The sequence below is a fragment of the Trametes versicolor genome (genome assembly GCF_000271585.1).
Source record: "Trametes versicolor FP-101664 SS1 unplaced genomic scaffold TRAVEscaffold_6, whole genome shotgun sequence".
Lineage (NCBI taxonomy): Eukaryota > Fungi > Basidiomycota > Agaricomycetes > Polyporales > Polyporaceae > Trametes > Trametes versicolor.
The window spans coordinates 2,412,061-2,436,514 of NW_007360326.1; the positions used below are offsets into that span (position 1 = coordinate 2,412,061).

Sequence of the window (24,454 nt, forward strand, 5' to 3'; positions counted from 1 at the left end):
TGGGGCCCAGCAAATGGTCCATCATTGAAGAAATACCTATTGATTATCAAAGGGCTTCGCCGAAGCGGCCTTTGAGAATCAGAACGCTGGTCCCCTGGGGGGCCGCGCGCACCGACGGAGCTATAGCAGCGAGCATGCGCAGCTCGCGGGCTCCGTAGTGCGACATTGCGCTACGCGCGGCCGGGCGACTCGCTGACAGTTGGAACCTGAACTTGATCAATATGTGACTAAATACGGGTAGGTCCTGGGTCAAAGGCCGTTTTGGCCCCTTGCAGCGTAGATTCGTCCTACGTATCATGGTGCATGACATCCCGCACCCACCCATACCTCTGCCGGCCACCGTACACCAGATGCCGGACGGACTAGATAGGCTGCGCAAGACCCAGCTGTGTGACAAAGTCCATTGCATCCTTGCGGAAGGTGTCCGGGATCACTTCCAAAGGCTTTGCCCCGTCGACGAACGCAAGGAGCTGCGGGGACTCCGACGTGTAAGCCGGCCAGTGAATCTCCGGGCCGCCGTTCGGGTCCAGAGTGTTGACGAAGCGGACCAGGAAGTCGGTCATGTCCTGCCCCCCGAAGATTATAGCGAGTTCTGTGGAATGCGCCTAGTCGCCATGGCGGTGATGGTCAGCAGATCATCTGAATTCCACCTGGAAATGGGTACTCACGGCGCCCAAGCCCGTGACTTTGTTGCGCTCGCTCACTGGAAGGAGTGAGAGCCTGTCAGCAATAACGCCGATATGGGCGAAAGCGGACCACCCACAGAATGAGCGCGCGACTTGCTTTCCGGAGCGCTGATCGAGCAGGAACCGCCGGGTGGCTTGGAAGATGAAGTCGCCCTGGAATGCGGCGAGCCGCTTGTAGACCGGCGTAAACGTGAAGTTGTCCCCGGTACCGAAGGGGGATCCCGCTGCTGGGTCCGCAGGGTACAGCTCCAGGAGTCGCGCGATGGTCGCGTCGCTCGCGTTGGGGAAGTAGTTGCCTTTCAGGTAGGCAGTCAGCTCCTGCTCAGTGCTGGAAGGGAAGAAGCGGGGAAGCGTGAGAACAGATCCAGGGCAGCCATATGGACATCATACGTGAGATTCAGCGATGCTAGTGTGAACAGAGTGCCTTCATCCTCGTTCGACCCTGTTAGATGCGATGAGCGCAGCCCGGGTATACACTTTCCACTCGCTCGGCCACTCACCAATCACGAACGGCACGTCGGCGACGCTGCCCTCCAGCACGAGCTTCTGCGGGTTGTCGCGCAGAAACACCCCGTCGGCGTGGGGCATGAATGGCGTGTTAAGAGCCTACAGCGACTTCAGACAGGCACCCTTGGCGTGTTTAGGTGCGGCACCCCTTACCTGGAATCCTAGGAACGTCGGCGTCCTGTTCATGGCAGCCGTGATGGCATCAACCGGGGCCTGGCGCAGGCATTCGAGCACATCGTTCGCGGAAGCACATCCGGTCTCCGACGCGATGAAATCAAAGGTGGGCTGCAGCTTAGAAAAGTCGCCCGAAGGGAGGGCCGATCCGGACTCCATCCACCCCGCGCGGAAGAGGCCCTCGGTGTGGCCGCCGTTCGTGACCATCTGGAACGCGACGGATTGGCTGCCCGCGCTCTCGCCCCATCTGATCGCGCCGGACGGAGTGTGCGTGTGCTCGTAAGCAGCGGTATCTCGGAGCGTTTAAGGTCGACTTACATGGTCACCTTCGTGGGGTCTCCACCGAACGCCGAGATGTGTTTCTGCACCCATCGCAGTGCTTCCCGCTCTAACTCCGGGTGTCCGGGTGTGAGTACTCGAGGCTATAGACGACGAGGTCTATCGCTACACTCACGGTCTTGAAGACCGAGGTTCCCAAGTCCCGCCTTCTGGATTTCTTGCCCTCCCAAGAAGCCGAATGCTGGGAATACGTCTATAAATGACACTGGAAGGCAGGTATGTACCCTTACCGCTTAGACTGACGCACACGATACCGAGTCAGCATGTCGCCCGGAGATGCCACGCATAACGTACCGATAGTTCATGGCCACGAAGATGATAGGCTGCCCGAGCTCGATAGATCGGTTTACAACCACAGCCCCGGGTTGTCTGCGGGTGTGCGTCAGACATAAACTTAATGAAGAGATAACCAGTTTCAGCTTACACCGCGTTGGAGCCAACCTGGTATCCGCCTGACGGAGGCCTTATCACAACGAGAATACTATAAAACCGGGGAAGACAGTACCTCCGTATATCCACTGGGCGACCGATTAAGTGACACTGCCAAAAAGATATCCATCCATGAAAGACTCACCGCCGCGATGGGAAGTTTATCCCCAGGCTTCGTGCCCGCCGGAACGATGACGTTGATGTTCAAACCTATACGCATATAGTCAACACCGCGAACACCACGAAAACATCGCGTCCACTCACAATCCTCGCTCTGAGGGATCGCCGGTATGCTGTCATGGTTCGGCTTCCCGATCCCGAGGAAGGTCGAGATCGCCGCAGGCAGGCCGGGCGGTATGTCAGGCGGAGGCACACTCTGCTGTATGCACTGGTTCCCGAACGTCGTCGCGTTGATCGTCCCGCTGAAGCGCGGGATCGGCTGTGGCAGCTGCAGACGTAGCTTTCCTACCCTGGAATCCGGAAGACATTCAGTGAGGTTTGTGCGCGGAGGAAGAGGGCAAACGTACGGAGGCTGCGCGAACGGGATCCCGAGGAACTGCGTCACGGTCCCGTTGCGCGTCCCGATGACGGTCGCGTCGTCGAGCTTGACCGTAACCTGCGCTGCAGTGACGCTGGTCGACGCGATCGCGCCGAGTAACAGCTTGAGTAAAGTTGACATCGCTTTTCTTGGAGGTGTCTGGCGGATATGCCGACTCGCTGGAGAAGGCACGCAAGGCGCACCGTCCGAGTCTTACTTATAGAGCGAGAGGCCATGGCGCTGTGAGAAGATCGAAGTTCAGCACCTCCGCACGCACACCTCAGTTCTTCTTACAGACGTGATCTACATGCGCCTCGCAAAGGTACCACCATTGAGCGAGCGCGATCAGCAGACGCTGGATTCCCATTGCTTAACCTTGCCGTCCAACCGCTGCAGACCGGCAGCGCTCAGCGCCCCAATAACGAGGCATCTAGAACGACCGTCGACTGTGCGGAGGAAGCGGGAGCACACTCCGTGTTTCGAAAGTGGATGCTGTACGTGCCCCGCAGGTCATGCGGGCATCATGAGACGAGCCTGAGGAGCTCCGTCGTGTTATTATTGACGCCCGTGAGAGTCTGACGGCAGAGCAGGAGCTGTAGATGACTGAATGCCCTGGCGCGGAGGAGACGGAGGCTCTCACCGAATCGCGCCTGGAATGACAGAACGACTGTGCGGCGTTCTGTGAAGCCAGATCAATATCGTGTTTGGATGCGGGCGAAACAGATGACTGCCTGCGTAGTGTGTGCGGCGCGGACTTGCGGCCGATGGCTGGTTCCGTATCCTCCCGCATGATAGTGATAGCGATGTTAATGAGGGCAGATACTGCCGCTGCCGAGTGGCCACGCATGCACGACGCCGAGTCGGACGGACTTCGTGACTCCGAAGCGGCTCTGGTAGGCCGCCGCACTCTGAGCTCACACTTGCAGTGTTGCGCGCGGCGGCGCAATACCTATCGTGAGCATTTCAAATGCCTGCAATCCTACTGGAGGATTCAGCCAAAGTTTGAAAATGACATCAGAGCGGCATCCTTACCATAGTTATGAGGTTGAGGGTAATGTCGGTGAACGACATGCGTTCAGAGACGTTGTCTACAGACATTCTCAGTGGCTGGCTAAGGAAACACTCTAAAGCAGGTCTCCGATGAGGGGTGGGGTATGTCCGTGGTACTCTATTAACGAAAAGCGAGCATCGACTGTAGACAATATACAAGGCGAGAAGAACGCAACGTAACGACCGCACACACGCCCCCTCCCTCCTTGTCCGCCCAGCCAAGCGCGCGCAACACCATGCACAACTACGTTTACTTGCCGCCGGTCGTGCCCATGCCCATCGTGGTCTTGAAGGTGTCGTAGATCCACCACTGGAAGCCAGTGAGGGTACCGATCATGAGCACACGCGTGCCAAGGCCCTTGGTCGCGAGCGCAACGAGGCCGGTCTCCGACGCGATCTGCCCGAGGCCCTTGCCGCGGTTCGCGGGCTTGCCCATGAGCGAGACGAGCGAGTCGGCGGGGTGCGAGACGAGCGCGCAGACGACACCGGCGAGGTAACCCGAGGCGAAGGTGACACCGAGCTGGGTACCCTTGCCGTACGACTCCTTGGGCGCGGTGAAGACGTGCGTATAGAAGAGGCCGACGATGTACTCGAAGAAGAAGAACTTCGCCATCGTGTAGGGGATCTGAAGGTGCACGTCAGTAGGCGTTTGCTGAGTACATGAATGAGAGTTAAACGTACCTGGCGCGACCACAGGGGAACGAGGGAGCCGAAGGGGTACCGGGTCTCCGCCTTGAGCTTGCTCATCTCAGAGAGAGCAGCGAACATGGGGACGGGGAAAGTGCCAGCGGGGCTCGTCTGGATCTTGACCTTGGTCATCTCCAGGGGGCAAAGCGCGATGTCGGCGAAGAACTCCGCGGACGCGGAACCGGCGAGCCAAATGGCACCCTTGTACTTGGCGGACGCCTCCTCACCGGCGAGGTTCATGTACTGGTCCTTGAACAGCTCGTAGAGACCGTACTTGAACATGCCCTGGAGGGAGTAGCCCACGAAGGTGGGGCCGAAACCTTTCCAGAGACCCTTGCTACCCTCCTCGGCGACAAGGGTCTTCAGGCCGGGTACAAGACCCTTGAACTTGGTGGGGTTAACCTAGACAAATTCAAAGTGTTAGCCCGTGTGCAAAGAGGTAGCTATACGCGACATCTCCAATGAACGACAAAACGGCATAATTTCGGCGTTGGATGTACGGCAGGAACGTGCGTGCACTTCCCGCGACAGAAGAAGGCGCCAAATGCATTGGGCGTTACAGCGCCGATAACGCACCGCGCAGGAGAGGCGAGTGACAGCGCACAACCAGCAACACGTCCCACCACCGCGAGTTGCCAGCGCATCGCGACACGAAATGCGATATCGAAGAATACTTGAGGACCGGGGTATCCGGGAACGTTTGAAGATGCCAGGAAACGAGAACAAGTTGAAGTTGAGACAGACGCGAACATACCTGCATGTTACATTTTGTTACATCCAGAGGAGTAATGCCGGCGTGGGTGAAGCCGCACGCGAGGGCACCACCAAGCATGCACTTGGCATAGTAGCTGGTGTCGTGGGGAACGGGGCCGAGGTAGCTGTGTGCGGTGATTGGTGAGTGCTGGCGGACGCGACGACGACGCGCACGGCGACTGACCGGGCGTCCCACTTGCCAGTGGGTGCGAGGTGAGCCATGGGGATTATCTAGGGGCGTAAGGGGTAGAGTAGGGTCTAGAGGCTTGACTGGAGGGCCTGTCCGAGTCGAAGCAGAGACGCAGCGCTGGCGGATGGTGGGAGGAGGGAGAGTGGTGACGGCGGCCCACAACTTGCCGTATAAATTTTGGACGCGGCGTCCTTCGGCGCGGTCGGCTCCGGTCCTCACCGAACGCAGCTCGCGGTCTCTCGCGGCAGCAGCACTTCTTCCCGCTCAGCACTTCCTCGCACTCATGCTCTTCAGGCGAAACCATCGTCGGAGGGGCATCGGAGCGTATGTACACGCCCGCGACGGCGATGCACTCCGTTTGGTACATGTTACAACGCAGGGACGGCGAATAAACTGCGAACGATCACGAAAGCATCGCTCGTAATCACGCGTCCCGTTACTCACCATCCGCCCGAGGCTGAGCGACTCAGCCGGAACTCCTGAATAACCACCATGTTCATAACCTGCCCATCGACGTCCACCTCGAACATCTCGTCTGTCTTGCACCCCTCGTAGTCCAACCGCAAACCTACAAGTGACAGAAGAATGGCGCCGGCTGCAGTAACCGGAGCGTCGGAGTCATCCGTCTCTCACCCGACCTCCGTTCTCAAAATGAACTCCTCTCTTGCCGACTTCCCTCTCGTCCCGGCGACGACCTCTGCATCGCGACCGCAAGAACAACAGGATGGGGCTGTGCGCAAGGAGTTTGCATTCGACCCGATAGAGGATGCGCTCGCGGCGTTCGGGCGCGGGGAGTTTCTCGTCGTAATGGACGACGAAGGTCGGGAGAATGAGGGCGACCTGATCATTGCGGCGAGCGCAATATCGACGCAGAAGATGGCGTGGCTCATAAAACACTCCAGGTGCGTCGTGATACATCCGCTGCATGCTGCGCCGTGCTAACTCAGCCCCTGTAGCGGCTACATCTGTATCTCGCTGCCCGGAGACCGTCTCGAGCAGCTCCAAATACCCATGATGGTCCCGGAGAACGAGGACCCGCACAAAACTGCGTACACCGTCACCGTGGACTACAGACACGGCACCACGACCGGCATCTCCGCGCACGATCGCGCCCTCACCGCGCGCGCGCTCGCGTCTCCCTCCACCACCGCGACGTCCTTCAGCCGCCCAGGGCACATGGTTCCGCTACGCGCGCGCCCGGGAGGAGTTCTTACGCGCCGCGGGCATACGGAGTCCGCGCTTGACCTGTGCGCGATCGCGGGGCTGCCGCCGGCGGGCATCCTGTGCGAGCTGGTGGAGGACAACGAGGATGGGAGCATGATGCGCCGGGATGCGTGCAGGCAGTTCGCGGACCGCTGGGGGATCAAGATGGTGAGCGTGGAGATGCTGGCTAGGTGGCGCGAGGAGCACGAGAAGACGGGCGCGCGTTAATGTTGTTGTGTGATTCCGGGCGGGGCATAGCAAACAGGGCAGTACAAGGGCTCTAGAGGGCCGTGTATCGTTAGATTGTATCATGGTCTATCACCACTCTCATCTTGGCCGGCTTTCTAGATTGGTGGATGGCACTCCTACGCGCCGTGCACGACTCTCTTTCAACGCGGCTCTCGGAGGGCCGGTGAGCTATGCATTGCAAGGACACCTGTCTTGCCGGTGCGCATGCCGCCGCAGGGTTTCGTCTTCGTCTGGTACACGTTGTACTTACCGATGAGAGATCCTCAGCGGCCCTGTTCAGGACAGCTCTTTGTCGCATCTAATATGAAACATCGGTGTTGCGGACTTCTGTATCCATATTACGGACCAACTTCAAGCGATTTGCTCCGAAGACATCAGCGCATGTCAAGTTACCGCTGGAGGACGATGAGCACCGGGGTTTGCATACTGAAACATAACATGGACACATATCTCACTGGTAACCTGGTTCAATACCGGAAGGTGCATCCGTCTCTACCTCAAAGAACTTTGACCTACTCCCGAGCACGCTCGACCACCCTCAGCGCAGGTTCATCTCGTGCATCACAGGAGTCTCGCAGCAAGATACAGGGCATGAAAGAACGTGATATTGCAGGATATGTATAAGGATAAGTGCTAATGCGGCAGCCATGCGAGAGCGATGCGTACGTGCGTGCGTGACTAGTGATACAGTGAACGCGACATAACCAGCGGGAGAAAAATAACCTCGGCGGCTTCCAGAGCCGCCGTCGCGTGCGCACACGCACCCATCGAGCCCAGTGAAATCAGCACTCAGCGCACTTAGGCGTTGCCGGTGATACCACCAGCTGCGCCGGCGGCGGCGATGCGCGCGGTCGCGTCGCTCTCGGTGGTGCACGCGAGCGACGTGCCGGCCTTGTTGACGAGGGGGAGCGCGAAGCACTGGGTAGTCGCGGCACAGCCCATGCTGACGAACTTGCCGCCGACGCACTGCGCGAAGCCGCCGGAGATGCAAGCCTGGTCACCGTCTGTTCGATATGGTCAGCGCTGACATGAGACGAAGGATCAGACACGATGCTCACCGGTGCAGGAGGCGTCGGCGGTGAGGGTCGCGAACTTGGCGTTCAGGGCCTGTGCGTCCTTGCCGTTCTGGAGCTGGAACGAGCCGCTCGACGAGCCAGTGGATGCCGCGGCGGCGGAGGTGGCGGCAGGCGCAGCGACGGTGGTAGTCGTAGCCTCGTCGTCGTCGGAGCAGTCATCGGTCGACGTTGCGGCAGCAGCGGTGCTTGTCGCGGCGGGGGCCGCAGCCGCTGACGAGCTCGCCTTGGAAGAGCCGGTGCTAGAGCCAGAAGACGACGAGCCGCTGATGTTCTGGAGACCCGGGTCCGACGTGATGTCCGTCAACTGTGAGCCGTCCGCGATGGGGCCGCTGGGGTTGGCGGCGCACGAGCCAGCAGGGGAGAGCGGGGTGGTGTGGCCGAAGGGGATGGTGCCCGGCGCACCGACCGCGAGCCCACCGACGAATGTCTGCTGGTTCGCGCCCTGGAACTGGCACTGGAACAGGCCGTTCAGCTCGGAGTTCTTCGGCGCCTGCTGGCAGTACGGCACGGCGACGGAGTTGGGCTGTCAGACAGAGTCCGTGTGAGCGCGCATGTTCGAAACCCAACCAGACGCGTCGCGTCATATGCAATGAAGACGAACCGTGTTCCGGGGCTGCTGCGCGAAGATCTGGGCGAACTTGATCATGTCCGCGTCGCTGTTGAGCGTCTTCGCGAGGTCGACCATCGCGTCCGCCGAGTCCTGCTGCTCGCAGGGGCCGGCCGCGGCGAGCAGCGTCGTGAACGCGGTGACCGAGACCGGGTTGCACTTGTCTGCACCGCCGGCCGCGAGCTATAGGGGTGCCTGGTGAGCATCGAACATGACAGATCCCTTCAGTCAGAGGACGTACGCAGGCCTTCTCCCACTTCGTGGTGGAGTCCGCGATGACCTGTGCGATGCGCTTGTGGAGGGGCGCGCCCTGCGCGTTCATGGCGAGCGCCGAGAGGGCGACGAAGAGTGCGGAGGTGAGCTGGACCATCGTGTAGACTGGCTAGGTAAAGATTGAAAGCGTCGAGCTTCGTGTAGAAATCGGAGAACGAGATGAAGGCAGTCCGAGCACAGCTCCGGCGAGGTCGTGAGTGAGGAGAAGGTGGAAGGCGGGAGGTGGGATGGAGAGCCAGGTGCGTTCCTCTGCAGCCTTATATTGCTCGGCCCTCGGCATGTTGAGCTTTGCTCGGAAAGGCTAAAGAAGGACCAACAATTGTGCCGGAAAGGGACCGGACGAAGCGCTAGCGGCTCGGGGAAAATGCCGTGAGCGTAACTACGCGGACAATTGCCCCTTTATTTGGCATCAACAAGGCCGGTAAGCTCGTACTCCTGCTCCAGCTGCGTATTGTCGTCATACGCGTCGCAGTACAAGCAAATTTTTACCCGTCGCTTACTCACAGCATTGTACGCCTACGAGGACGTGTCTGAGCAAGGCGGCAGCGACACTGTATGACGAAGTACAAATGTACCACGTCCCAATTTGGCAACACACTTTTGCACACAGGCGTCTAATCAGCATACGTCTCGTACTTACCCTCGCAACATGAACAACTTCCGGTGATGTATCTTGGATGAAGCACATGAAAATTTCGCTCGCCCGCATGGATGCAGGATATCATCAAATCCTCAACTCCAGGCTGCCCCACGCCGGAGCAGGTGATGATCGGTACTCCTCATTTAGCACCATCGGGGACCCGCCATGGGCGCCGCGTGGGGGCGCGCTGCCCCTGGATCCATCCACATCTCGCCAGCCCGACGACCTGACTGAATGCAAGAGCCTCTACTTTGCGACGTCTATCCATCGTGCAGCCCTTCGCCGGTTTCCTTGACATCTCGCTCGCCTGGAGGCTTGATTTGGCCGGCGCTGCTCTTCTGGGATATCCGGACAACTTTTAGACCAGAATAACCCCTATCCTCCGCGGCTTTTGCCTCCCTGATATGATCGTGTTGCGATGGAGGGACACAGCGACACTTGGCGAAGGTGAGCGGAGGTCGTCTGTACCCGAATTCACCTGATCACAGCTGTGCAGCTGGTGCGATGAGTAGGTGCTTGGCGCAGTGTGGCTGCGCGGCGCTGATGAATTTGAAGCATGCATCTTGTGAGTTATCTCTCCTTAGCCAAGTCTTGCGATGCGCCCTGCAACATGTGGCAGAGGAATGCTGGCGCTGCACCAGCGCTGCACTCGCCCGGTCGGCGCTGTGGTACGGGCGGCGTGGGTGTCCTGACGTGCGTCATGATGAGGCGGCTGCGTATGCGCCCAAATGAATCCGGCATTGGTTTAGGCGGGTCCAACCTCCTTCCCAACTCCACCGCCGAATGACACTTCGCTTGAAGTTGCTCACGAGTCGCGAATAATCCCGTCCGACGTAGCAAGGAGTACGTCACCGTGTTACTGTACGACGCCTCGCGCCTCAAAGGATTTGTCGCGGTCAGCTTGTCTGCGTCCGAGAGCGCGATCGACGGGATTGGTCCTCAAGGCGAGTAGGACTCTAAGGCCCAATTATTACATGTTTGCAGGGCCATCAACGAGAGGCTGGCAGTGCCAGTGGGTGATTTACATGCAATCCAGAGAGTTTGTGAGTTCTCTTAACATTGTTGTCGGTGCTGATCAATCGCTGACCGCCAAGAAGGCGAACATGCCTTACATGTTTCAATCGGTACGTCGTAAACTACCCAGCCCCACTCGATTTTGAGCTCAACGGATACGCTCTGAAGCAGGACTTGAAAAGGGATGCCACCTGTATTGACCAAGTTATTACCTCCACGGAACGCCTGGAGTCCCATAGGAGACAATGGATCGTCGAGAACAGGACGCCCGAGAAACACGCCATGAGACTCATCATGAGTCAACTTCGTTGACCTGGTGGCCCCCAACGCGGTTCCTCTAAGGTCCGAGGAGGTATGGCGTTCAGTCCATCATAACTCCGGAGACATCGGAACCGGGCGTCAGTGACGGTCAGTACGTACTTCTGCTATGCGGTAGTCTTGGTGTCATTTCACCACGATGTCGTAGTGACTGGGTACGCTGTTATCGAGCTACCTCCCCATCCCCACCAGAGTTCCTAGTGTTCATCCTGCGTGATCTGGGCGCCACCGAGCGATGGTTTTGCTCCGGTTTCCGACGGAGACACAGCATGTGTGGACGATCTCTTCTACGTTCTGCCTGAAGCATGGATTTTCCATCGCGGAGGCAAAGGAGATTGTCCAGCTGCCCGAGGGCTGTGTCTCACCGTCGATCGTAGATCCTGATGGCGACAATGTGGCAGAGCGGTGAGCAGGCGCTTGCATGGACGCATGTTATTCCAAGCTGTGTTCCATGACATTGACGGACAATCCGCCACTTACTTGACTTCGCGCTTGCTACTGAACTTCCTCACATATCTGGTTCGCGAATTACTCTCTACTCAAATTTCTTCGCGCGCTTGAAGCTAGGCAACAGATAGCGTCAGGATCTCACGCCAAAAATGCCTACGAAGCGACCCACGCTTGGCACCCATCATCCAGTCTAAGGGTCCAGGGCCGCGCAGTCTGATGCCGCGACTCGCACTCGGACACGAAAGCCTTCGGAACACCGCAATCGCAGCCTGATTTCTCGCGTAAGGCTGGGGAGACGTCCACGAACTGTCCACCGGAGCCTTGCAAAACGCGTACGCGACAACAGAATCTCCGCGAGCGCAAGTCCGCACCTGTCCGCGCCCGAGTCGCTAGCTCAGGGGTACCTATCTCGGCTAGCCGTCCTCCTTTTCAACCTCATCGTGTTGGCTGAGGCGACCAGGTTTCCCCCTCTTACCACTTAGTAGGAAATGTCCTCAAGCAACGACCCAGAAATCGCGGAGCTCATCGCGTTCTTCGAGAGCGTGTAGGTGTCGACTTACTTCCAATCTGGTTTCAAGCTGATTGCATATTCGCAGTTTTATAAACACATGTCTCCCCATCGGAGTTTTAGGTGGGTTTGTTTCTCGTTGTGTGAGTAGCGTCGTCGGCGGGATGCTGAAATCGAACGGCACAGCTTTCCTCACATATGAAATCCTCATCACGTTCGACCGCGAGGTCGCCCTCGTCTGGCGGCGGAAGTTCACCGGGGCCTCTGTTCTGTTCTTCCTCAACCGATACTTGCCCATCTTGGTCAATGTCCTCAACATCGCTAGCTCTGTGCGAATGACGGATGCGGTACGCCATTTTCGTAGTCGTGAGGAACGTGTTCAAAGTACTCACTACCTTCGTAACAGAGGTAAGGCATGTCGCGCTTTTCGTCGGTGCGGCAATTGACCTGATATGTGTCAAGCTGCGACGGTTACGTCAAAGCATTGCAGACCATTCAGCTGCTGCAGTACTTTCCCTGGGCCGGTACGTGCGCTGTGACCTAGTCCCACATCTGCGCTGACTGCGCGTCGCCGTGTGTACATGACTTTCAGCATTTTCCGCGCTCCGTACTTACGCCCTCAGCGGGAGGAATTGGGAAATCGCCGCAGTCGTCCTTCTACTCTCGATGGTTCCAATCGGCATAAACTTCGTAAGTTCGCACCATGACTTCGGCAGATGATCTGGCCCCACGCTGACTTACTGGACTAGTCGCAGTATCACTGGCTCGTCGTAATCAACGACCCGACAATAGGATGCTCTAAGAACAGCACTGTCACGCTTGAGATGGCTAAAAGGTGAGCAGCGAGAGCCCTCAATGATTTCTGGATCGAAACGCTGACGCATGCTATAGATGTACGCTTCTTCTCACGACGTACTGCTATATCGGCTCATCCGCTATGAACAGTGACGATAGCTTCGCGGACTTGCCTGATGGCAGCGGACGTGATCGTACTCCTGGTTACTTGGAAGTCCTCGCTCGGAACCATTCGCCTCACCACGACAGTCCTGAAGGACAGGCCATCCTTTACACGAATGTTACTACGAGATGGTAGGCCTCTCTGAAGTAACATTGCGTATCATTACTCTAATATTTGGACCGATTCGACAGGCACAGTATACTTCACGTACGTTCAGTCGTGCATATTGTACTATGGATAAATTCGCTGACACTATTCTGAAGGATCTTGCTCATAATGAACACGCTCCACTTGACGTTTACTATGCTCTCCGTGAGTGAGGATCGTGTTCGCGACTAGACTACCCCTCACCGTATCCCTGCAGATCACCAACGACTCGCTCTCACAAGTGAGCTACTTCACAACATTTACCGAACCGTACACACTTCTTACCTCCACGCCGCCGTTCTGGATACTAACTGTCTCATAGTTTCACCGCCGTCCTTGTCTCGCGCTTCTTGCTCGACCTTCAAGAAGTCAATCAATACGACCCAAATTCCTCGACTTCCACCGGTCACACTCAAGGCACTAACCTCGACATTGCATGGGTCGTTGGATCCATGGGGTCCACCCTGGAACCCAACCACGACGCGGGATATGCCTCGTCCGCCTACGAAACGGAACTAGGCTCGGACGGCCGCGATGGACTAACCTGGGATGACAACGAACTGCGGATACTGGGGGCGGCGACGAATGAGTGCGTGTTGAAGGGAGGCTCGGCGTCGGATCTGGTCCATGATGATCGAACGTCCTCATTGGCACTGGCGGTCTGAACGTGTATGAGTTATGTATTAAATTGGGCGGTCTGGGCTTGCAAAAACAGCAGCTGGCCCTGTAAGTAAATTATTGTACATGTAGTATCACTTACTAGGGTAGATAGACAGGAACGCAGGGAAACGTTTGGGGGAGACTATATCGCTGTGTATGCCGTGCAACGTACGCGCGGATTCCGCTTCGAGCAGCGCTCGAGAAACCAGGTTGTACGCTCGTACTGTAGGCTGCCACGCGTGCCCTTCTGTGCATCGAAGGTGTTCAAACCCGCTCATTACAGTGAGCTCACGTAGCAAGATCCCTGGATTCAGCGCAGTAGTATGCGAGACGTATCCTCGCCGCCCAAGAATTTCCGACTACAGCATACATTGCTTCAAACAGGCCCATTGCAACGAACTCGGGAACGTACTCGGTCGGGAGGATGCGGCGGACTACAACGTGCGCTTTGTCAACATGCTCGACCCTAGCAACATACAGTATGGGGACCCCAGAGCTGCTCGCGTTCGCACATGGATATGTGCCACTAGAGTCGTCCAGGATATGTTCCGCAGGTAGGCGATCGACTTCTTGACGCGGCTCAGCCTCGAGCAGCCGTTCTAGGTTTCCGGAGATGTATAAGATCCCACGTCTCGCGCTCCGTTCTTGACCAGAGGCGCTGGAAAGGACGCGGTGTTCGAAGGAGGAGGAACAAGACCCGCACCCGCACGCAACAGAGAGTAAGTAGCCTCTCCATTACACTCCCTTATCATACAGCGCATACCAGGTGGTAGCCTCGTAAAGTAGCCTCACGTTCAGCGATACATCGAAGTCGTCAGCCATATCGTAACATACGGACATGCAATTCAGGCTTTCTGGTCGACTGACCGTCCATCTTGCGTCGAGGAGTCCGCCTCCCGACTCATGTAGTGTCCGAAAGCTACCGAGGACGGGGGGTAAGAGCTATGCGCGCAGACAAGACCGACCGAAAAAAGCTCACCTCGTTCGTGCGCGTCGATGTCGGCTCTGCGCTTCTCGGCCTGGACTGACCCGAAGATGATGTCCATTTCTTCCAAGCTGCGTCCCTTCGTCTCCGGAATCAGCCTGCAAAGGTGGGGGGTCAGCGATAGGGGACAGCCGCAAGCGTCGGAAGGAACTAACAGGGAGAAGACGGCCATCCCGCCGATGTTGATCGTCCCGAACATGAGGAAGAGCTTGTACCCGAGGTCGGTCTCGAGCGTTGGGGTCACCTTGGCCACGACGAAATCTATATATGATATCTGTCAGAAACCTTTGGTTTACTCCGCGAAATGGCGTGCATACTGAACAGCCATTGCGAGGCACTTGCGACAGCAAGCCCGTAGTGCCGCGTTCGCGTCGGGAAGATGTCCGACACGTACACCCACCTATCCGATCATCGTGAGCTTCCATCCAACGCCACACAACCGGTCATGCAAAAGAAACTCACGGGAGAGGTCCCCAACCGAGGCTGTACATCAGCACGTAGATGTAGAGCATCGCGGCCATCGCCTTGCTCGCCGGGGGCGGGTTCGCGCCCGCTGCAGGGTCCGTCGGCGGCGGGAACGTCTTGAGCAGCGCGCCGATGATGAAGAATAGGGTGCCCATTCCGAGCGCCGAGATGAGCAGCGAGAGCTTGCGTCCGAGCGAATCGACGAGGAAGAACACGAAGATCGCCGTCGCCACCACCTTTACGATACCGTAGATCCCGGACGCGAGCAGCGAGTTCGATGTGCCTGTGTACCCAATCTACGCGTGTCGATCCTGGTCAATACGGTCAGATTGAAGAATACGAAGGAGGACGCACCGAGCTGAAGATCTGCGGCGCGTAGTATCCGACCGAGTTCTGCCCGCTCCATTGCTGGAGGAGGAAGATGACGACCGCAATGACAAACCGTATGAAGTTGCCCTTGCCGAGGAACGCCTCGCGCGCCCCAAGCCCCGCCCTCGCTACGCGCTCCTCCTCGATCGCGGCCTCGATCTCAGCCATCTCCGCGCGCACGGCAGGGTCGTCCACGCGCCGTCGCCGCAGGTACGCCAGGTTCTCGAGTGCCTCGGAAACGCGCCCTTTCGACGCGAGCCATCGCGGGGACTCCTTCACGGTCAGCAGTCCGAACGCCATCAGTCCCGCGGGCACGAGTTGGAATCCGAACGGGATCCGCCACACCGCGAAGCCCGTCTTGATGTGCAGACTAATGCCGACTGTGTGCGCGGCCTAACGTTAGCCTCGCGCGAAACACGCGGGGAAGACGGAGAGACGCACGGTTGATGAAGTACGAGAGCATGACGCCGACGGCGACCATGATCTGGAAGAGCCCCGTGATACGGCCGCGCACTTCCTTAGGCGAGCATTCCGACACGAACGCGGGCGCGACGGCGGAGATGGCGCCGATGCCCAGGCCAGCGACGACACGTCCCGCATAGATGTAACCCAGTCCGCGCGAGCCTCCAGCGACCGTCTGCAAAATCTACATACCGCGCTTCAGGTCAGCGCTCAACTTGATCTCGCCGTGTTGGCAGATGTGTACGTACCGCGCCGACGGAGAAGATGACAGAGAAGATGAGCAGGGACCATTTCCTGCCGATGGCGGCTGCAGTAGGCATCGTCAGCTGTCGCGGTCTACGCTCGCGCTCTCAGCAGCGTGCGAGCCCGCCCGCCCAGAGCGAGGCGGCGCAGCGGCGGACCGGCACACATGACCGCGCCGCCGTCCGCACCATCAAACTAACGCCCTCGCGCGGAACGCAAACCTTGCCCTCCTCGCCGCGCCTCTCGCTCTCGGGGCGTCTGGACGCCAGGGGACAAGCCGCGTTCCCCGCACTTCGTCCGAGTGCAAGCTGAGAGACGGGTCACCGTACCTGAGAGTGGTGCACTGCCCAGCGCGCCGAAGAACGCGCCCGCCTGGAGGACGGAGACGACGTTCGAGCTGATGTCATTCGCCTTCTTCGTGTCGGTGCTGCCGTCTGGAAGCGTGATGCCGAAATGCGACTTGAAGTAGCCTTGTGCGACAACGCCGCCTCCAATACCGCTGGCGTGCAGCTGGGTGAGTATGGACCGTGTGCGAGCTCGAACACAACACTCACGTATCGTATCCGAATAGAACTATACCCCAGTACACAATAAACGCAAGCCCTGTTGGATATTATGTGAGTCTGTGGCATGGCGGAGGCAAACGAAGACGTACAGTAGACCCTGATGTTCTGGAATACGCCATCCTTGAAGCTATCCATCGCGGGCAGCTAAGCAGAGCAGCAAGAAGAGCAGCACGGCAGAAGCAGGCGCGCCTGCGCTGTTCGTCCCTTGACCTTAAGTACGAAAGCATGCGCGCCGGTGCGACTCAGCGGGCCGTTGGGTGCATCCAGATCACAGGGAAGCGGGGGTGAGCGTCATGGGATGCCGACTTAGACGACGTCGTGACGCCGTATTCATTGATCAGTGGCCTGTGCTGCGTCGGCCGTGGGCGTGCCTGACTGGGCAGAGCGGCCCGCGAGCGCTGTGTTGCACACTGAAGAGGAGAGGGCGATCTCTTCGAGAGGCGATCCTTTGCTTCGGCGTACTTGCGAAGGAGTACCGGGAGACGGCAAAACGGGAGCGTATTCAGGCGCCAAACACTGGCATCTCGGTCTGTCTCGAGTCAATTGTGGATAACAAACTGCTTACTCACCTCCTTAGCACCGAGATTGGTTCAGTTGCGTGGTCCTGCGCAAGTCGCCCATGGGCGTCTGGGATCGGTCGGATTAACTGTGGTCACGTTGTCGCACCAGCACGACCACGACCACGCGGAAGACCTGTGCCGCCTCGGGACCCCGTGCGCCACGAAGCCGCGCGGGTGCGTTCTGAGTATCTGCGTTATCGCCCCCATCGTCACTCACAGTTAGTACAAGGGAGAAGCATGGGCGCTGAGCAGAGAACTCCGACGTTCCCAAAGAGGCAGGGCTTCCTAGGGGCCGACGTTCCCACCTGATGCCGTAAATAAGCATTCTTCTAGCGAGAGGAAGGAGCGGAGTTGTGGAATGGCGGAGTGGGCCGGAACGAATCATATGGCCCGCAGCCCGAGGAGGGGCCCTGTGCGAGCATCGCCGTCTCGTGGGCTGGGACCGTGCGATACGACATTTCGTTCAGATGGCTGGAGAAGTATTGGCAGCAAAGCGAGGAATATTCGAGTCACTATAGATGAGGGCTTGGGAGACAGCTCCGTTCATCCTGTTGAGTGGCTGCGGTTGCCATTTTCTAATCTGAATAAGCAAAGCGATTACTAGGAAGTTTGATCTGGAAGACGTTGCGGTAAAGGGGCCCGCGTCACTCAGCCGTTTTGCTTAGCGCGCGTGAGTACGAATTCGAATGCTGTGCACAAAAGTACTACGGCGTACTTGGTACGCTTGCGCCGAAACTTGAACATCCTGGGGTCGCTCACGAATCACGTCCTCCCTTGTGCACATATTGCGCTGTGCTACATACATCAGCAACCCGCTTCTTTCGATTTTTCGTCCAGCCCACCACACCCCTTATATATTGCTTGCTTGAAGTACACGTAGGAGCCATAATATTGACTGTGCAACGTCAAGGGCTCACTCACAACGTAAGTAAGTTTCATGATAGTCGGCACTAGGGGCGCCGACTTCCCCACTCAAAAAAGTCGCACATCGTCTGCCTAGAGAAGAGCTTATCAGCTGCGCACCGTCATGACTTGAGTCCCGTTCTCATGCACTTCCACTGCTTTCAAGGACTCACCCGGAGAACAGTACAACAGAGTCGATGTGCCTTCATATTTGCTCCGGAGCCGGAAGATCGCCCGACCTCTTAAGACAAGGTAGGCTACCGAGGGCGGGAGAAGAAAAGAGTGAGCGAGGATGGTCTGGATGGGCCTGCCGTGGCAGTGCAGCGCCCGCGCATCAGAACGAATGCGGCGAACCCCCATTCGCCCACTCCTCTTCCGGGTACCACCTGCCTCCTCCTTCCCATCCGAGTCTCTTATTTTCCCGCACCCTACTCCTTCTGTGCCTTGCGGACTCGGAATGTTGGTGTTTCGTCCGATAATGGGGCCCATATCCGCTGATATGTCCGCGGTTACCGTCCGCTCGCAACACAATAAGCCGCCGAATAAAGGAGTGCTTAAGCGGTCGCGCGTGCCCTTGTTCTTGCGCGCACACGCCACCCGATTGCAGATGCGCATACTCTAGTCGGAGATGGGTGGCGGTGTCTCTTTACTTCCCCCGTCATCGCCCACTCCTGACCGCCTCATCCGTCTTTCTACCACCCGCCACCATCCCCCCTGCAGATTCCCGATTGCCCGCCGCCCTATCCTTCCTCCTCATCCAAGCCTATCCGAATTCGATTGTTGAAAGAAGGACGCAATCTGACCTCCTGGAAGTATCACGACGACCACATAATGTACGTTTGTTCCTCGCGTCTATCAACACCTCGCGGCCGCTCACGAGGCTGCTCTCACCCCAGGGTTGAACCTACCACAAACAATGCTAGCAGCGACCTCGGCGACATCCTGTCGCGTCTAAATTTCAGTTGCAGGGCTCCCAGTCCGGATCCGAAGTCGTGAGTGCCCGACGCCACCCGCCTGCTCTCCCCCATCCTGATCGTTTTCTTTAGCAGTGGTGCCAGTGGGCGCAAGACCAGCATCCTGAGGAGGAAATTGGCGCGGGTGAACCCCATCGCTCGTCCTGGGGACCCGCGTCGAGAAAACAAGCCGTCATCGTCGACGCCACCGGCAACATCTGCGCGCAGAACATCTGTGTCTTGGCTACCACTGGCGACTCCAGCTCGGAATCTCACTCGCTCGATACTTGCCTCAATGCCGATGCGGCGCAGGTCCCGCTCGCCGCCACCTGCAGACGACCCGACTCTCGTTCCAACTGCCCCGAACACCCCCACATCCTTGTCGCCAAGTCCTCTCCCCTCCTCCCAGCCACGCGTCTGGGAATCGCAAGCGATGGAGGGCACGGGCTCGTACTCGGATGAGCTGGAGGAAGGCGAGATTCGGCCAGAGCTCTGGCAACCAGCACGCCCCCCCACCCCTGTACCCCTCCTCTTCGGCTCTCCTCCATTCTCTCTCCTCAATGAAGATGACGATCTCGCATCCTACGAAGAAGTGTGCACATCCGACGGGTGCGCGCCACCGGCACTGCCAGTGCCTACCGACACCCCTCAGCTCGTCAGCGTCTCCCTCCCTCATATCATCAACCTAGGTGTCGATCTCGCGGATTACAATATACCGGAGCTCAGCGGTGAACCGGAGTCTTCCAGGACGCTCTTAGAGCTATTGGGCGAGTCGGATAGCGACTCGGAGGGCATTGACCACAACGGCCAGGTGCCGACAGAGCCCAACAGCCCTCGCCTTGTCCCTCCCATGTCTCTCCCAGCAGTGGAAGATGGCCTCGATACGAGTGGCCTGGCGACTCAACCCAATAGCCCCACGCTGTCTTCCCGCCATCGCTCGCTCGCTCCAGCTGGCCCCGAAGAGACGATCGATCCTCAAGCGCTGGAGTTACAGGCGGACGAGCTCATTCGTGAGGCGATAGGCGAGGCGAAGTCGGCCGAGTCTGAAGAAGGAGAACACGAGATATGTATGCCGACTCCCCAACGAGCTGCGCCACCTCCGTCGATCAGCCTGCCCATCCTCACTAGTGCCGTCGACGAGCTTGATTTCACATCGCTCTCCATCCATCCACCCTCCGCAGTACCTGCACCCACAACACTGCCCTCTACTCTCGCCCCGACACCTGTGCTGAGGAGGATACGTCCGGGTCCGAACTTCGCGACGGTGGCGTCGACACCCATCACCCTCCCGTCCCTTTCCTCTCTCTCCCTGGACGATGCGACACCAACGGAAGGTGCAAATAGCAGAGAAATCAGTGCGCAAAGCGTCGTGTACGGCATTCCCCAAGTCCAGCAGCCCCAATCGGCAGGTCCGTCCTCCCAGGCGCCCGGTGGTGGCGAGTGGTTGGATAAGCACGAGGTATGTGGATCTGTACACGGCGCCCTCAATCTCCCCGAAGGCTGATTTTACGGTCCGCCCCCGCGATCCTTATGTAGGTTCCCCCCTCCGGAGCGCCGCCCGCACCCACTTCTCCTCCCACCCCCATCCCGGCCATGTTCTCCACCCACCCGCCCCGCTACCTCTTCCCCACCGCCTTCCCTCCTCCCTCCCCCGCTGTCCACCAGTTCTCCGACGCCATGATGGTGGCGTCCGAGCACGACATGGCCGAAATGCAGGTCGACGACGATGGCCCGCTGGTCCGCCTCCCCATCGTCCAAGCACCCCGTCGCCACGCTATGTGGCGCCAGCGTGCCGTCCTCCAGCGCCGCCACCTCGTCAACATACGGCGACCAGTCCCTCCACGAATCTCCCGCGTGCTGTCCTCGCCGTCGCGCCCGTTGGCGCTGCCACGGCGGACAAGGGCGCGGACCCGCCACACTGTCCGCGACACACACCGCGCTGCCCGTCGGGAGATCGTCCGTCGTGTCCGTGCACGCGTCGCACTGCGTAGGTCCCGAAGGCGTTCGACAATATCGCCACAATGCGTCGGTGGCGTCCCGATGGTCGTCGAAGACCCCGACCCGTACAACTACGACAGCGATGGCGACGTTGACATGGGCTTCGGCTTTGCACGATCGCGTCTAGAGGCGGGCCCGAGCATGCATAGCCGCAGTGTTGTCGCGCTGCCGGAAGAGGACATCGTCCTAGAAGACGCTGTAGTGGTACCCAGCGCACCCGTGTCGACATGTCTCCCTACCGAACACGTCGCCACCGCACCACTTTCGATGTTCGCCGTCTCCGCAACGGTTGCAGCTGAGGTAGTGGAGCCGCCAACAGCTGTGGCCGCTCCTACCGAAGCCGCGCCCACCACGGCCGCTCCTGCTTTCAACGCCGCGTCTTCCGTCACAACCCCTCCAGCTACCAACAGCGGCCTCATCGCCAACGTGACTTCGCTACCTCTCCCCGCCATCACTCCCGCCACTATCCCTTCCGCGGTGGTCGCCAGGGAAATACCCGTCCTTGACTTCCTCGCTCCACTTCTGAGCAGTGAAGAGACCGGTTGCAGCGCTCTGGAGGACGACGAAGACGACCCTTCCCAGTGGGAGGTGGTTGTCGCCCCTCTCCCGCAAGCGGCCCCTTTGGTGCCCGCATCGACAGAGGAAGCAGCCGTTCGCTCGGAGCCCATGAATGCGATGGTGTCCGAAAGTTCATCGGTGCTCACTTCAAGTTCGCAGATGGAGACGCAGACGAATGTGGCTGCTTCGGAGCAAGCCCCAATGTAAGTCGAGTGTGCGGTTTGGTCGGCAGATTAGAGGTTACTCACACAATGTATTATTTCCTGCAGCGACACGACACCTACCAGAAGCTTCACGCCACCTCGTGTAGAGCAGGCGGCTCCGCTGCAGCCCGCGCTCACATCGGCAGCTAGGCCATCAGTCGAAGGAATCGACACCGAAGCTCAGCCTGTCGAGCAAGAGGCTCCACCGGCCCCGCGGCTAGACAAGGGTAAAGGCAGAGCCGTCGAGCCTCTGCTTGACTCCCCGTCGCGCACTCCTGCCTTGCCTTTGCCAATGAGTGAAGAAGAGAGGGCCTACAACCTCAACCAAGCTACCTGGGATGCCTTCGTGCCACTGCCTGAGGAAGACTCTCCACCCGCGCCTACAGACTTCAGCAAGCCCGGTCCGAGCAACCAACTCGGAACCAATCAGAGACTGCACAATGTGCCTGCAGTTGAAGTTCGCGGAATTGTGCGCTGCACTACAATCCCGTGCGTGCTTTTTTCCTGGTGGTGTACGTGGGCGAGTATGAAGGATGGCTGACACCACTCGCAGCACTTCACGTCGCATCAACCGTGATGAAGGCTCCGCAAGACCCGCACTGGACTCGGATATGGAAATCAGGATTGTCGTGGAACCTACAACGCCTGACAACCCTCGCGACTGCGTCGATGAGTCCATGGACTCTGCTGTCGCTGAGCAGTTGCGCACACCGTCCCCGGTTGAAGTTGCTCATGTGTACGTTCCCTTTCTGCGGACATTATCTCTGCCACTAACAGCCACACTACCGCGCCCAGCCCCATCATGCTACCTTCAATCGAGGTAACCCCGCCTAGCCCTGTCGGACAGCCGATTCCCGTGCCTTCGAAGAGCGCCGATCTCTACATCGCCGCGTCTCCGGAAGACGATGACCCGTTCATGGAAGCTGCCTCCGCCGTCCTGTCCTCTCAGCAGTCTGATGACGATGAAGATGATACCGGCTTTCCAATCCCTCGCTGGCAGGTATCCGAGATGCAACACCGAGCAGAACCCGAGTCCCAGCGCCCGGCAGAGCCCACAGAGCCGCGCGCATTGCGCCCGCTGCCAAAGAGGCTCGCACGTGCGGTCGAACCCAGGGAGCCACGCCCATCGCGCCCACTGCCCAAGAGGATTGCGCACCCGACGCCCCCCACTCCTCCTCCGGTCCTCGTCTCTTCATTCTCTGCTCTCTCTGGTGCTCTGGGGTCGGAAGGCCTAGGGTGGATTGGCATGACCCGAACTCCGGGCTTAGCAGTCATCCCCCGCGACGGCACTGGCATTATCGAGTCAGCACCAGTGCCTCAGTCAGAGCCGCTACCGGAGCCGGAGCCTCTCTCACCTGCCGACAATTCGCCAACCCCCGAGTCAGTGAGTACCGAAGAAGCCTCGAGTCCAGCAAGCTCGTGCATCTCGTTCTACTCGGAAGACCAGGATCCGGAGGACGCTGTCTCGCGCCGCGCTACTGCATTCAACCTCTTAGCTCTGGCACAGCAGCCGGCGGCAGATGCAGGTGTGCCAGCCCACAACAAGGAGCCTACCTATCAAGGTTTCTCTCAGACTGTAGCAGCATGCGAACGCCGCTTCACGCCTGCCCCGTTGGCAGAGGAGCCGAGACGACGTGAAGAAGAGGAGGCCGCGCTCACCCTGCTGCAGTACCACGCAGTGGAAATCCCTCGCGCAGGACCAAACGACGATCCCCCCGCAGCATCGGCTTCGACGGTCGATCGCGGAGATGGTGAAGTGGAGATGTCCGCCGAGGTCGACGCCTCTACAAGCGATGTCTACAGCGAGGCAGCCGTTCTTCCATCGCCTGCACCTAACCAAGACATGCAGGTCGAATCAAGCGTTGGGGGCGAACACGCCGACTCAGCATCCGGGGGTAATATCGCCCAATCGGAGGACGCTGAAATGGCTCTTGTTGAGCAGGCCATGCAGGTGTTGGTAGTGCCGTCTTTCGCCAACTCGCCAGCTGGCGTGGATATCATGTCCGAGTTGCAAGAAGCTATGAAGACCGTGGACCAGCTGCTGGCATGTGACGTCCAAGACCAGCCCTTTGGTGAGTGTGAAGTTCTTCGACACTGATGTCTCGGATCACGTCTCTGACGCAAGACTTTCTAGACCTCTTGGACAGCGAGATGGCGTCCGCGCCCCACGTGTTCTCCGAGCACGAGCACGAGCCGATGGTCGACATCGTCCGCCCCGACTCCGAAGCGGTCGATCGGACGCTCGCGAGTTCTAATGGCGACATGGACGACGTTGTTGGTGAAGATACCTCCGACTTGAACCGGGCGCCGGATGACGAGCACCACACCGACGAGACTCTGGATGACTCGGACGCTCAACCCCTGGTCTCATCTCCTGCGGATGACCCTACCACTACGGTCGCCACCTCTTCCCCAGAAGAGGTCTCGCCAACGGCGGTTGTCATCCGCGAACAAGAAGCCTCGCCCAACAATGTTGTGGCAGCTGAAGAGGCTGAGCAGGATCCAGAACTGCAGTCCGCGCACGGAAGTCTCGAAGAACCTCAGTGCCCACCACCATCTCCGGCCCAGGACCCTCCTGTCCTCCCCAACAGCGTTGCCGTTACGCACTATGATGCTGCCAGCGCCGTGATGACGGAGGCTCAAACAACGTCGGCGAACAGTGTCACCGAGCTCGATCCGCTTGAGATCGCATGCGTCCCTACGGCCGACGACGAGGCTGTGGCGTCCCCGGCA

At 58.8% G+C, this 24,454-nt stretch overlaps 7 protein-coding genes across 7 annotated transcripts; 3 read left to right on the forward strand and 4 right to left on the reverse strand.

Annotated features, from left to right (window-relative positions):
* Window positions 1-362: 362 nt before the first annotated feature.
* On the reverse strand, window positions 363-2,814 carry TRAVEDRAFT_48030 (carotenoid ester lipase precursor; the record flags this gene model as incomplete). Its single annotated transcript, XM_008040233.1, has 15 exons — window positions 363-605; window positions 669-703; window positions 764-1,014; window positions 1,077-1,128; window positions 1,187-1,292; window positions 1,347-1,614; window positions 1,686-1,755; window positions 1,822-1,887; window positions 1,937-1,944; window positions 2,001-2,075; window positions 2,131-2,158; window positions 2,212-2,224; window positions 2,281-2,345; window positions 2,400-2,605; window positions 2,663-2,814. The coding sequence occupies 15 exons, from the start codon at window positions 2,812-2,814 to the stop codon at window positions 363-365; spliced, it is 1,638 nt and encodes a 545-aa protein (XP_008038424.1).
* Window positions 2,815-3,973: 1,159 nt separating this feature from the next.
* On the reverse strand, window positions 3,974-5,385 carry TRAVEDRAFT_20755 (mitochondrial carrier protein; the record flags this gene model as incomplete). The annotated part of the gene is made up of 4 exons (XM_008039941.1): window positions 3,974-4,348; window positions 4,405-4,812; window positions 5,165-5,288; window positions 5,348-5,385. 4 exons carry the CDS (start codon window positions 5,383-5,385, stop codon window positions 3,974-3,976), a joined length of 945 nt encoding a protein of 314 aa, XP_008038132.1.
* Window positions 5,386-6,004: 619 nt separating this feature from the next.
* Window positions 6,005-6,784, forward strand: TRAVEDRAFT_124683 (3,4-dihydroxy-2-butanone 4-phosphate synthase; the record flags this gene model as incomplete). Its single annotated transcript, XM_008040785.1, has 2 exons — window positions 6,005-6,255; window positions 6,310-6,784. The coding sequence occupies 2 exons, from the start codon at window positions 6,005-6,007 to the stop codon at window positions 6,782-6,784; spliced, it is 726 nt and encodes a 241-aa protein (XP_008038976.1).
* Window positions 6,785-7,392: 608 nt separating this feature from the next.
* TRAVEDRAFT_168692 (uncharacterized protein) lies at window positions 7,393-8,975 on the reverse strand. The gene is made up of 4 exons (XM_008040786.1): window positions 8,730-8,975; window positions 8,483-8,671; window positions 7,864-8,404; window positions 7,393-7,809 (listed from the first exon to the last, which is right to left on the reverse strand). The coding sequence occupies exons 1-4, from the start codon at window positions 8,856-8,858 to the stop codon at window positions 7,604-7,606; spliced, it is 1,065 nt and encodes a 354-aa protein (XP_008038977.1). The 5' UTR covers window positions 8,859-8,975; the 3' UTR covers window positions 7,393-7,603.
* Window positions 8,976-11,671: 2,696 nt separating this feature from the next.
* TRAVEDRAFT_72312 (uncharacterized protein) lies at window positions 11,672-13,461 on the forward strand (the record flags this gene model as incomplete). Its single annotated transcript, XM_008040787.1, has 12 exons — window positions 11,672-11,727; window positions 11,780-11,814; window positions 11,878-12,038; window positions 12,152-12,215; window positions 12,284-12,381; window positions 12,441-12,526; window positions 12,583-12,689; window positions 12,736-12,780; window positions 12,841-12,856; window positions 12,913-12,961; window positions 13,014-13,066; window positions 13,119-13,461. The coding sequence occupies 12 exons, from the start codon at window positions 11,672-11,674 to the stop codon at window positions 13,459-13,461; spliced, it is 1,113 nt and encodes a 370-aa protein (XP_008038978.1).
* Window positions 13,462-14,172: 711 nt separating this feature from the next.
* Window positions 14,173-16,810, reverse strand: TRAVEDRAFT_168696 (general substrate transporter). Its single transcript, XM_008040788.1, has 11 exons — window positions 16,636-16,810; window positions 16,535-16,583; window positions 16,310-16,479; window positions 15,986-16,044; window positions 15,717-15,921; window positions 15,261-15,655; window positions 14,904-15,202; window positions 14,759-14,841; window positions 14,597-14,702; window positions 14,436-14,539; window positions 14,173-14,375 (listed from the first exon to the last, which is right to left on the reverse strand). The coding sequence occupies exons 1-11, from the start codon at window positions 16,679-16,681 to the stop codon at window positions 14,302-14,304; spliced, it is 1,590 nt and encodes a 529-aa protein (XP_008038979.1). The 5' UTR covers window positions 16,682-16,810; the 3' UTR covers window positions 14,173-14,301.
* A 3,812-nt stretch (window positions 16,811-20,622) lies between these two features.
* Window positions 20,623-21,911, forward strand: TRAVEDRAFT_29331 (uncharacterized protein; the record flags this gene model as incomplete). Its single annotated transcript, XM_008040034.1, has 2 exons — window positions 20,623-21,721; window positions 21,788-21,911. Coding segments are annotated over exons 1-2 (1,142 nt in total), but the record flags the coding sequence as incomplete, so codon positions are not given.
* Window positions 21,912-24,454: the final 2,543 nt, after the last annotated feature.